Raw genomic sequence first — 12,189 nt, 5'->3', positions numbered from 1 at the left:
GAAAATACCGTAAGTCAGAAATGGATTTGATATATACCTAACCTACGGAACACCATAGCTTAGCCTAGTCTACCTTAAAGGTGCTCAGAACACTTACACTGGCCTCCAGTTGGACAAAATCATCCTACTGCCTTTGCCCAGCTTTATGAGAGAGCTCGGTGCCCCATATCACTAACCTGGGAAAAGATCGAAGTTAAATATTTGGAGTGAATTGGTATCTTCACCACTGTGAAGTCAAATTGTAAGTCAAATCATCATAAATAGGGGACTGTCTGTATTATTACTGTAATCTATAAAATCCTTGGTCTTTGGGGTCCAGCTGAAATGTCATCTTCTGTAATGGAACTTAACTTGGTCTCTGTAAGCGCTTGGCTGTTCATTCAGTTCATTCCCCACACTTCCAGCAGATCTTCCTAATCGCAAATTTGGCTTATAGGGACTTCAGTGGTTTATGTGGCCCCACTGTGCTCCCCAGACTTACCTGTTGGTTTGCTTACCGTGTACTCCAGCCACGCTGAACTACTTTTGGTTTTTTGAAAACATGCTTTTCCCTCAGTAAGGAATCTAGCCCCCAAAGGATACTCACTTGGTTTAAAGACAGCAGCAGCATCACTTCCAGTTTAAAGCTTCCCTGGCCCTTGTCTTCTGGCACAAGTACGAAGGACCATTTCCTTTGTATCTCACTATATTCTGTATTAGCACTTCTCATCCTCAGTATTTGGACCTACAGATAATCACATCAGTTGTGTCTGTGTTAGTTCAGAGGGGTGTTGCAAGGAATATGCTTCTGATAATAGTTAATTACTAAAGCACCAGAGTCTGACTGATAGACTTTTAAAAAAGGAGCAGTTTAAGTGTTATTATAATTTTGTCACACTTTTTCTTTTACTGGAAAACAGGATAGAGCTAACTCATTTTAAAGTAACTTGTTTTCTTTGCCTCAGGTGGTGGTGAGCCATCATTAATGTTACCCTTAATGACTGGACATTATGAGATAACCACATTGCAAATTAGTTGTGATTTACATTATTTTCCCATCAGCTTACATGGGGTTTTATCAGACAATAGTTAAATCCCATTGAAGTTTGTCACATAGTGCATAGAAAGCACTTAGTGGTTAAATGAAGGTAGGGTAAAGGAGGCGCAAGGCATTGTGGGACTGGGTAGAGCTTAGGCCACAGGTGGCAAACACAAGGCCCACTGGCCGAATTCAGCCCTCCACCTTGTTTTACCTGCCCTGCACCTTGTTTCTACTCGGAAGCAGGGCCAAGCTCCTACTTAACTGTTAAGGAGTAGTTACATTTATACAGTCCTAAATTACATTCAGCCCTTTGAAGGCAACTGCGAGGTCGATGTGGCCCCTGGTGAAAATAAGTGTGACATCTCTGGCTTAGGTTTTGACCCAGACAGGTAAGTGTGAACCTGGTTATTGGTTTCTTGGTTGGGCAAGTTGCTTATAAATCTCTCTTAGTCTCCATTTCTCAACTGTGAAATGGGAGTAACAGTAATCCTTTTGCAGTGTTAGTAGGATTGGGAAAAGATAGCTATGTACAGAATTGAGCACCATGCCTGGCACCTGGTGTGTTCTCACTAAATCCTACAAATACTCTAAAATTGTAGGTACAACCCTGTCTATTAATAGTCTGTCACTCTAGTTACAGCACTGCCCCTGACCAGCTCCTGCAGGAGGTCCCCTAAGGTGGGGTAAGGGGAGATGAAGAAAGACAGACACAGACAGTTTAAGGAAAAGCAGGGGCCAGGTGGGGTGTCATCCTCTAATGGAGAGACAGTGACCCTGAACATGGTCTCTGTGTTTATTTTATAAAGTTTAGTTAGATAAAGCTCAAGGACATTTTGCAGACTCAGGGAAAAACTGCAGGCATAATTGCTCTGTTCCCAGGCTATCTAAATGATAAATATTCCTTCTGCAAAAGTTATAGTCACATTCAGCTGAAGCTCGAGGTTAACTGGTTAAGCTCCTTAACCCCTGTGGGTTCTGGCTGTATGCCAGCCTTCACTGTCCTCCACACAGCACTGTCTGTTAATAATCTGTTACTATAGATACAACACTGTATTGCTCTTATTTTTCAGATCTCTTTTCCTACTGAGTCTTAATCCGCATTAACCATTTTTCAAAAATGGAAATTTTAGTTTTTTCTTACAGATTTTGTATATATGCATGAATACAAACTATATTTGTGTAATGTGGTACTGCATTTTATTGATGGCTTGTTTTCTTTCTTTTCTTTTTTTTTTTTTAAGTACACCCATGAGTTAAAGTCTAACTTAATTTCCGGACTTGTTAAAGATCTTTTTTCATTTAGCAGTTTTTTCCATGTTAAAAGTTGTGAACAGTAATTTAACTGCCTTAAAAATATTTCATAGAGTAGTGGAAGCTTTATTTATATATAACACATGTTTTTTAAAGATTTTATTCATTTAGTTTTAGAAAAGAGAGAGGTGAAGGGAGGGATGAAGGGAGGGAGAGAAACATCGATCCGTTGCATCCTATCTGGCGAGTGGGCCACAGCCCAGGCATGTGCCCTGGCCAGGAATTCAACTGGTGACCTTTCACTTTGCGGATGCCCAGCTGAGCCACATTGGTCTGGGCTATGTAACATCTTAATACATTTATTTAGTCATTCATTCATTCATTCATTTATCTTAGTACATTTAAACCAAATGACAGGGTAGGGTGAGAAAAATTTATATTTATTGATGACTTTAGTCAATCAGCCGAGACTGAATGTTATTAACATGCTTCCATGTTAGCATGGATAGAGGTAGCTACTGGTCCTTGTAGTCTTTTTTCTTTTAAAAAATTACATTTTATTGTTTATGCTATTACAGTTGTCCGCATTTTTTTCACTTTTGCCCACTTCCACCCAGCCCCCCTCCTCAGGCAATCCCTATACCATTGTTCATGTCCATGGGTCATGCATATGTGTTCTTTGACTGGGGTCCTTGTAGTTTTGTAATATTCAAATCTGCCATAATTCTGTGGTTATTCGAAAGTCCCAGGTGACAACATTTGAAAGGTTTTTACTTTTTCAGGGCAAATAAGTGATGAGAAGGAAGTATTACATTTAATTCTTTTTCTTGTGAGGGAGTTACTACATTTTTTTCTAAAATGGGTAAATTTATTATGATATCTTTTTCCAGTTTGCTACAAACTAAGAAATTTTATTCCAATTTTGGCTTAAGGCCAAGTTTGTGACTTTTTTCCTAATTTGAGTATTATTGATAGGTGATTGATATAAGATAGATGTCGTTTTCTCTGTCATTTTTGAGGACTTTTGATTTTTAAAAGTATTTTTCTGTTGTGCTTAACTTAAGGATGACCAGATCATTAACTGGCTGTTAGAATTCCGTTCCTCTATCATGTACTTGACCAAAGACTTTGAGCAGCTTATCAGTATTCTCCTGGTAAGTTCACCTTTTATTTTACTGACGTGTGTGATTCAGTATGTTGAAAAGTATTTTTTGTATCCGTAAAATGTTTCTTTTGTCTTTCTCTTCCTCCTGCCTCTAGAGGTTACAGTGGTTGAATAGAAGTCAGACCGTGGTGGAGGAGTATTTGGCTTTTCTTGGTAATCTCGTATCAGCACAGACTGTCTTCCTCAGACCATGTCTCAGCATGATTGCTTCTCATTTTGTACCTCGTAAGTGGTTCCTATTGCTTTGATTTTTCACTTGTTCATTATCTCTATTAAACTGCTACCTTTCCGATACACTTTGAGATTGTGTCACCATTGAAGATTCCAGGGTACATGTGGGCAGCAGTTCTGGTACACGTCTGCTCCCTGTCATGACCTTGTGGAAATGCTCGGACTTGTCACCATGATTATTGTGGGTTGTAATTTGCTTTCACTGGTGAAGTCTTATTAGAACTCAGTTGTTAAAAAACTATAAAGTTATGTGACTTTTTTCCCTCCAGATTGAAAGCTTTATCATTGTACTGGTTTAGACGATGGAAAAATCACTTATTTTGTAGGTCAATGACAAAAGAATAATATATTTTTTTGTTTTCCGTTCCAAAGCCCGCGTGGTCATTAAGGAAGGTGACATAGATGTTTCAGATTCTGATGACGAAGATGATAGTAAGTATAAAGTGGATTAAAGCAGAAAAAAATGAAAAAGCCTGCTGTGTCTTACAGAATGCATGCTGAATGATAAAGTTTAATGGCAACCTTTGATGGAAATATATGTATGTGTGTGTGTGTGTGTGTGTGTGTGTATATGGCACTAACATGCAATCAATTACCCTTAATGTTTGCTTATATAATTAGTCCACTTAGTCCTCATTGATAGTTGGCTATGGAGAAAAATGTTGAGATTATTTCTCTGGTAAGTGATTTCAGTTTTGGTTGCAGATGTTTTTAATTTCAAGTGTGTAATGTTTCAATTTTCAGCATTATTTTGCTGCTCATACTCTCGTTTTTTGTCTTGTAGATCTTCCTGCAAATTTTGACACGTGTCACAGGGCCTTGCAAATAATAGCAAGATATGTCCCATCGTAAGTATGCTTTGTTACTTTTTTGAATGATGCTATTTAAGTCTGAAGAAACTTTCATTCAGTTAGTAGGAAATTACAAAATATTTATGGAAGCAAAACTCAAGTCATGTGCTGCATGTTTTCTTTTCGTATCCTATTTCTATAATGTCACATTCTACAAAAAAATAGCATTTTAACTTTTTATTCATTGTCTTCATTTTTTAAAACTTGCATGCAAATTTTCCACCCAGTTATGGATAGTGATTGGAATGTTGCTTTCATCTTCAACAGATATGATACTCAGAAATTTTCAGTGAGAAATCCCTGTGTGTTTGTGTCATACCATTTGAATAAAAATTGTAATTCTAAGAAATTTTAAGTGTGTAGGTTTATTTTGGAGGGGTGGACTTAAGTTTCCTCTCTGTTTATTTGCTAACTTTAAAAAAGTCCAAGTTGAGCCCTGGGTTTTGTGGCTCAGTGGATTGAGTGCTAGCCTGTGAACCAAAGGGTTGCCAGTTAGATTCCCAAGTCAGGGCACATGCCTGGGTTGCAGGCCAGCTCCCCAGTAGGGGGTGCATGAGAGGCGACCACACATTGAGGTTTCTCTCCCTCTCTCCCTCCCTTCCCCTCTTTCTAAAAAGAAATTTTTAAAATCTAAAAAAAGGGCCAAGTTGATAATTTATGTGTACTGTAGAAAATGTTTACATTTTAAACTGATGTTCTTTTTTTGATTTCGTAGAAAGAATTCCCCTTTAATTTGCTATTGATATCAAAGCGAATAGAAACTTATTTTCCCTTAAGTTACAAATGTTCTCTGAAGCTATGCATTAATTTTCAGTTCTAATTGTTTGAGGTAGGAGTTACCATTTACCTCCTATATCCATATTTGCTCTTAGAATAGAAATGTTCCAAGAGAGTTCAGTTAACATGGGTAAGTTGTGTTTTTTTTCCCCCACTAGGACACCATGGTTTCTCATGCCAATACTGGTAGAAAAATTTCCATTTGTTCGAAAATCTGAGAGAACATTGGTAAGAAATCTTTTCATGGGGAAAATAATGAAAAAATTGTTTTCTATAATTTAGTTTTGGATGCTATTAGGTCTAAGAATTTGACCCAGATTCCTTTTTCATCAAGTGACTGAGGACCCCGCTGCCACCTTCTTTGATTCCTGTGTGCAAGTCAAGGGGAGAATTTATTTCAGAAATATCTGACTAGGCTTAATGATTATACAGATCAAATTACTAGAAGGCAATAGTTCATGTGTTATCAAATGTAAATATACCTTATTTGAACATGAAGGCAGAGCAATTTATCTACCTTCTATAGACAAATTCTGTTTTAAGTTTTACTTATTCCTTTCTGAGTTTTAGATCATCTACATTGTTTTCAATAAATAATAATGGTTCCCTTCCAAGAAGATTAGTTTTTCCATAAGTAAGTTATTACAAATATTATAAGGAGTTAATACATTTTTATTTGTGATAGTGTTCTTTGGGTGGAATATTATAAATCCTATGTCTTTTATGAACATAGATATAAAAGTTCTCAACAAAATGCAAGAAATAGACAACTGAATCTAGCAACAGACAAAAAGAATTATGCACCATGACCAAGTGAAGTGTATCCTAGGAGTACAAGGTTGACTTAATACCCTAAAATCAATTACTGTAACCTACTATGTTGTAGAATAAGTGACAAAAACTATATGATCATCCCAATAGATACAGGAAAAGTATTTGACAAACAGCAAATCCCTTTCATGACAAAAAAATGAGACCTTTTTTAATCTGAGAAAGGACACCTATGAACATCTCACAGCTGCCCTGGCTGGTGTGGCTCAGTGGATTGAGTGCCAGCCTGTGAACTGAAAAGTTGCTGGTTCAGTTCTGGCTTAGGGCACGTGTCTGGGTTGTGGGTCAGCTCCCCGGAGCGGGGGAGGCATGTGAGAGGCAACCACACATTAATGTTTCTCTCCCTGTCTTTCTCCCTTCCCCTCTCTCTAAAAATAAATAAATACAATCCTTAAAAAAAAATCTCACAGCTAACATTCTACCCAATGCTGAAAAACTGAAAGCTTTCCCATAAGATAAGGAACAAAACAAGGATGTCTACTTCTCTGCTTTTGTTTAGTGTTATACTGAAGGTTCTAGCCAGAGCAGTTAGGCAAAAAAAAAAATTTAAAAGACATCCAGACTGGAAAGGAAGAAGTAAAAGCCTCTATTTGCAGGTTATAAAATCTCACATGTAGAAAAATCCTAAGGAATTCACAAAAATGCTGTTAGAGCTAATAAATGAGTTCAGCATGGTCACAGGATGTAAGGATCATAATTCAAAACCCAGTTGTACTAGACAGTTTAATGGGGAAAAGAATAGTCTTATTAACAACTAGTTCTGGGACAAGTGAGTATCTACATGCAAAGATGAAGTAGCACCTTCTCCTCAGACCAGATACAAAAGTGAACTTAAAATGGATCAAAGACCTGAATGTAAAAGCTAAAAAAAAAAATTCTTAGAAGAAAACATAGCTTAAAATTTTTGTGATTTTGGATTAGGCAGCAGTTTATGGATATGACATGGAAAAAACAATGAGAAAAAGTAGGTGAAGTGGACTTTGATCAAAATTAAAAACAATCATTCTTCATAGGACACTTTGAAGAAAGTGAAAAGACAACCTAAGTAATGGGAGAGGATATTTGCAACTCACATACGGGATAAAGGTTGTGTCTAGAATATATAAAGAACTCTTAGCTCAATAGTAACAAGGCAAATAACACAATTTAAAATTGGCAAAGGATCTAAACAAGTGTTTCTCTAAAAAAGATGAGCCAAATGAGCATATGAAAGCTTTATATCATTAGCCATCAGGAAAATTCGAGTCAAAACCACAATAATGTACCACTTTGCACCTACTAGGATGGCTATACTCAAAAAGGTAATAGTAACAAGTGGTGAAGATGAGGAGAAACTGTACATTGCTGACAAGACCGTAAATGGGAAATGGTGCAGCTGCTTTGGAAAACAGTCTTGACAGTTCGTAAGGAGAAATGAAAACATCTGTCCACATAAAACTTATGTGAAGCAGCATTATTTATCATAGACAAAGTGTAGAACAACCAGGTGTTTTATTGGTTGGTGAATAAACCAAATGTGGTATGTCTATACAACGAAATATTTTTTGGCAGTTAAAAGGAATGGCTTGCTTACTTGCTACAACATGAATGAACCTTGAAAACATGCTGAAAAGGCACACAATTCAAGTTGCCACTTGCATGAAATGTCTAGAATAGGCAAATTCATAGAGACAGAAAGTAGACTAGCGGTTACCGAGGGCTGGACAGCCGTACTGTACTAAAGGATAACAGTTTCTTTCTAGAGTGATGAAAGTGTTCTAAAATTGGTTATAGTGATGGTTGGTTGTACAATACTGGATATACTATAAACCTTTGAGCTGTACCCTTTAAATAGGTGAATTGTGTAAAATATACCTCAACAAACCTGTTTTAGTATTTTACTGGGGTAATTTACCCATTGACATGCAATAGACTACCCTGCTATATGCAGGCAGAAAATGTATACATAAAAAGTATAGTTTCTGTATTAATGGATGGTTTGTTTTGTCTGTTTAAGTAATTGTAACTAGATATTTTGTAAGTGATTCTTTTCTTACATAACTGAAAGATTCTCTGTTGAAATGTTTATCTTTTTATGTTTTAGGAATGTTATGTTCATAACTTACTAAGGATTAGTGTGTATTTTCCAACCTTGAGGCATGAAATTCTAGAGCTTGTCATTGAAAAGTTACTCAAGTTGGATGTAAGTATTTCATAATTTTTCTCATTGATTTTTCTTTATTAAATGTATTTGTTATAATCAAAGTATTTGAAATAGTAGTAACAGTGATAGAAAAGAATCCATATTTCCACTTTTGTTTCAGTTCTTGTACATTTCTTGAAATTCATTGATGTCCTGGGGATTATAGACAGTCCCCCTTTCTCATAGTTGGGGCACATGGCATTAGACAGTCACTCCAGTGTAAAAGTGTAGTTGTGGTAAATTCTATGAATGGAACACATGCAATGTTATGGGCTAGGAAACCTGATGTAATCAGGAGTCAGGAAGGCATTTAAAGAGACCTGCGATAAGGTGCAGCGGGAATGAAAGAACCTGGTGGATTCTCTTGACATTGGAAGAAAAGTGAACTCGTCCTCAAGACAGGGTAGGAAGTGGAGAGAGAGTGGGGATAAAGGAAAGGAATCCTTCAAAGGTAGCTCTTAGTGATGACATTGACAGTAGTAAGAAAAGTCAGACAGGAGTTGGAAGGTGATGATTTCCATTTTGGGTGGATTGAGGTGTGCAGGCAGGGAGCTAGATGGGGAGTGGTCACCAGGCGGCTGGAGCTGCAGGTAGGGGACTGAGTACAAACCTTTGGGATGATGTAGTTTAGGGCAGGAGAGAGCAAGTATGCTAGGAAGTGGGAGGTAAACCAGAGAACATGGCTACGTGGGGAAGATCTGGAAGAAGGAAGGGTTTGGTGAGCCTGAAATACTGCTGATATTTTGAAGGAGAATGAAAAAAGCAAAAGTCCTTAGAGTTGGTGATTGGGAGGTAAGTCTGTTGCTTCATCAGTGTGGAGGGGGACACTGCATTTTAGAGAGTGCGCAGGGTGAGGAAGTGGGGTTGTCAAAGATCTTGGTGAGGGTCTGGTGTGAACAGAGGATGAAGCGGGTGAGAGGCATATGCTAGGGTTGGAGAGACTCGAGGTTTGTAGACTGAGGGGTGAATTGATGGAGGAGAACACTGAAACTGCAGGGGAGAAGGAGGCTATAATGAGGCAAGTCTAGGAAGAGCTAGAGGCTGGGCAGGCTGACACAGTGCTCACTGGGAGTTAATCTCTGCCCAACTGCATGCATAATCTTGGTAAAGTTTTCCTCTGGTCAGTACTTAGAGAAAAAAAAATTTAAATCTTTATTTTTTAAATTATATTTTACTGATTATGTTCTTACAGTAGTGCCAATATTTCCCTCTTTGTCCCCCTCCACCTGGCATCTACAGTCCCTCAGGCAGTCACCACACCTTTGTTCAAGTCCATGGGTCATGCATAGGTTCTTTGGCTACTCCATTTCCTATACTGTACTTGACATCCCCATGGCTATTCTGTAACTACCTATTTGTACTTCTTAATCCCCTCATCTTCACTCATTCCCTCACAGTCCCTTCCCATCTGTCAAACATGAAAAAAACACTCTCCGTATCCATGATTCTGTCCCACTTTTTGTTTGCTTAGTTTGTTTTTTAGATTTAGTTATTGATAGATAAGTATTTTTTGTCATTTTATTGCTTATAGTTTTGATCTTTTTCTTAAATAAGTCCCTTTAACATTTCATTTAATAAAGGTTTGGTCATGATGAACCCTTTAGTTTTTTTCTTATTTGAGAAGCTCTATATCTGCCTTTCAATTGTAAATGATAGCTTTGCTGGATAGAGTAATCTTGGCTGTAGATCCCTGCTTTTCATGACTGCGTATTTCTTGCCAGTTGCTTCTAGCCTGTAAAGTTTCTTTTGAGAAATCAGCTGACAGTTTTATGGGAACTCCCCAATAGGTAACTAACTACTTTTCCCTTGCTATTTTTAAGATTCTGTCTTTATCTTTTTTTTTTAAGATTTTATTTATTTATTTATCTTTAGAGGGGAAGGAGAGAGGGAGAGAAACATGAATGTATGGTTGCCTTTTGTGTGTCCCCTGCTGGGACTTGGCCTGCAGGGAACTGGACTACAACCCAGGCATGTGCCCTGACTGGGAATCGAACCACGATCCTCTGGTTCACAGGCCCGCGCTCAATCCACTGAGCTACACCAGCCAGGGCCTGTCATTATCTTTAACCTTTGGCATTTTAATTATGATGTGCTTTGGAGCTGGTCTCTTTGCATCCATCTTGTTTGGCACTCTCTGTGCTTCCTGGACTTGCATGTCTGTTTCCTTCATCAAATTAGGTAAGTTGTCTTTCATTATTTTTTAAAATAGATTTCCAATTTCTTTCTTTTCTCCTTCTGGCATCCCTATAATGCAAATGTTGAAGTGCTTGAAGTTGTCCCAGAGGCTCCTTACACTGTCCTCGTTTTTTGGATTCCTTTTTCTTCTTGTTGTCTCAATCAGTTATTTTTTGCTTCCTTATGTTCCAAATCATTGATTTGATTCTCAGCTTCATCCATTTTACTATTGATTTCCTGTAAAGTGTTCTTTATTTCAATCACTGTTTCGTTTGTTTCTGACTAGATCTTTCTTACGCTGTTGAGGTCCTCACTAAGTTCCTCGAGCATCCTTATAACCAGTGTTTTGGACTCTGCATCTGATAGATTGCTTATTTACATTTTGTTTAGTTCTTTTTCTATAGTTTTGATCTGTTCTTTCATTTGGACCTTGTTCTTTGTCTCTTATTTCAGCAGTCTCCCTGTGTCTGTTTATATGTATTAGGTAGAGCTGCTTTGACTCCATGTCTTGGTAGCGTGGTCGAATGTGGTAGGTGTCCTGTAGGGTCCAGTGGCACAGCCTCCCCTGTCACTCAAGTTGGGTACTTGAGGTGTATTCTTCATGTGGGCTGAGTATATCCTCCTCTGGTAGTTGAGCCTTGATTGCTATTGGCAGGTCTGTGGGAAGGATTTACCCAGGCCAGTAAGCTACAAGGACTGGCTATTACCACTGACCGCCAACCTCCGCCCCGCCATCCCTGTGGAGGATCAGCTGTGCTGGGGCAGGGTGGAGGTGCTGTGACATGGACTGTAGCTGTCCTCCGGGTGCACTGGCCTTGGGGTTTCCCAAGTGGTGTAAGCCAAGGTCATCCTCCACCTGTGTTCTGCCTGGGGCCACCCTGCATGAGCTGAAAAGGTATCTGAGATGTCTGCTACTTGTGCTGGGCATGGAGATTCCCAGGAAGCTAAGCTGTGAATATAGGCTGGCCGCTGCTATTGCTGAGCCTAGGGCCACTTAGAAAGAGGTAGGCAGATTGAAGGCTATGGGATACTGAGATTGGCTGTTGCTTGTTTGATTGGAATTTTAAGTTGTGAAGCATGAGTCAAGACCAGCCATTCGTATCTTGGGTGTGCCTGTAAGTTGGGTGGGATAGCATCTCAGGGGATCTCCAGTGTGGGGTAAACATTATAAGCCAGGTTGATGGAGTCTCAGATATGGCACCAGCCTGCTGGCTCTGTGGCTATGTAGGGGGAGGGTTCAGAAAAGGAATAATGGCCTTTGCCTGCCTTTCTTTTTGGAAAAAGCTGTCCCCCCCACTCTTGCCTTGATGCCAGACACTTCAGTTCCTCCCTGGGTGCTGCTGGTGCCTTTCAAGCTGGTACCCAGGTGCTGGAGCTCAAAAGGAGTGAGTCTGAGTAAGTCCGTGTGTGGGTCCTTTAAGAGAACTGCTTGGGACTCCTGCAGTTTCTTTCCCCCACTCAATCCCGGCTGGTTTTTGCATTTAGAAGTTATGGAGACTTAACTTCCTTGCCCTGGAACCTTGTGCTGGGGATTCTGGGGTGGGGCAGGGACTCCTCACTCCCAAGATACCTCTCCTGAATGTTTTTCCACCATAGGTGGATTCAGGAGTAGTCCATTCCACGTCTACACCCCTCCTACCTGTCTGGATGGATGTGGTTTCATTAATTCCATAGTTGTCAGATTTCCATTCAGCTCAGTTTCTGA

The 12,189-nt window shown here is 39.1% G+C and overlaps 1 protein-coding gene across 1 annotated transcript in view; it reads left to right on the top strand.

Annotated features, from left to right (window-relative positions):
* RRN3 (RNA polymerase I transcription factor RRN3) overlaps positions 1 to 12,189 on the top strand; it is a 45,271-nt gene that overhangs the window by 14,164 nt on the left and 18,918 nt on the right. Inside the window, exons 4-9 of the mRNA XM_037067669.1 lie at positions 3,337 to 3,426; positions 3,533 to 3,662; positions 4,041 to 4,100; positions 4,453 to 4,516; positions 5,455 to 5,524; positions 8,211 to 8,309. Of these exons, the coding sequence (XP_036923564.1) occupies positions 3,337 to 3,426; positions 3,533 to 3,662; positions 4,041 to 4,100; positions 4,453 to 4,516; positions 5,455 to 5,524; positions 8,211 to 8,309 (513 nt within the window). The remainder of the gene's footprint in view (positions 1 to 3,336; positions 3,427 to 3,532; positions 3,663 to 4,040; positions 4,101 to 4,452; positions 4,517 to 5,454; positions 5,525 to 8,210; positions 8,310 to 12,189) is intronic.

This window comes from Sturnira hondurensis, unplaced genomic scaffold (assembly GCF_014824575.4).
Source record: "Sturnira hondurensis isolate 20B ecotype Veracruz unplaced genomic scaffold, ASM1482457v3 Scaffold0017394, whole genome shotgun sequence".
Classification (NCBI taxonomy): domain Eukaryota; kingdom Metazoa; phylum Chordata; class Mammalia; order Chiroptera; family Phyllostomidae; genus Sturnira; species Sturnira hondurensis.
This window is presented reverse-complemented; position numbering and strand designations above follow the sequence as displayed.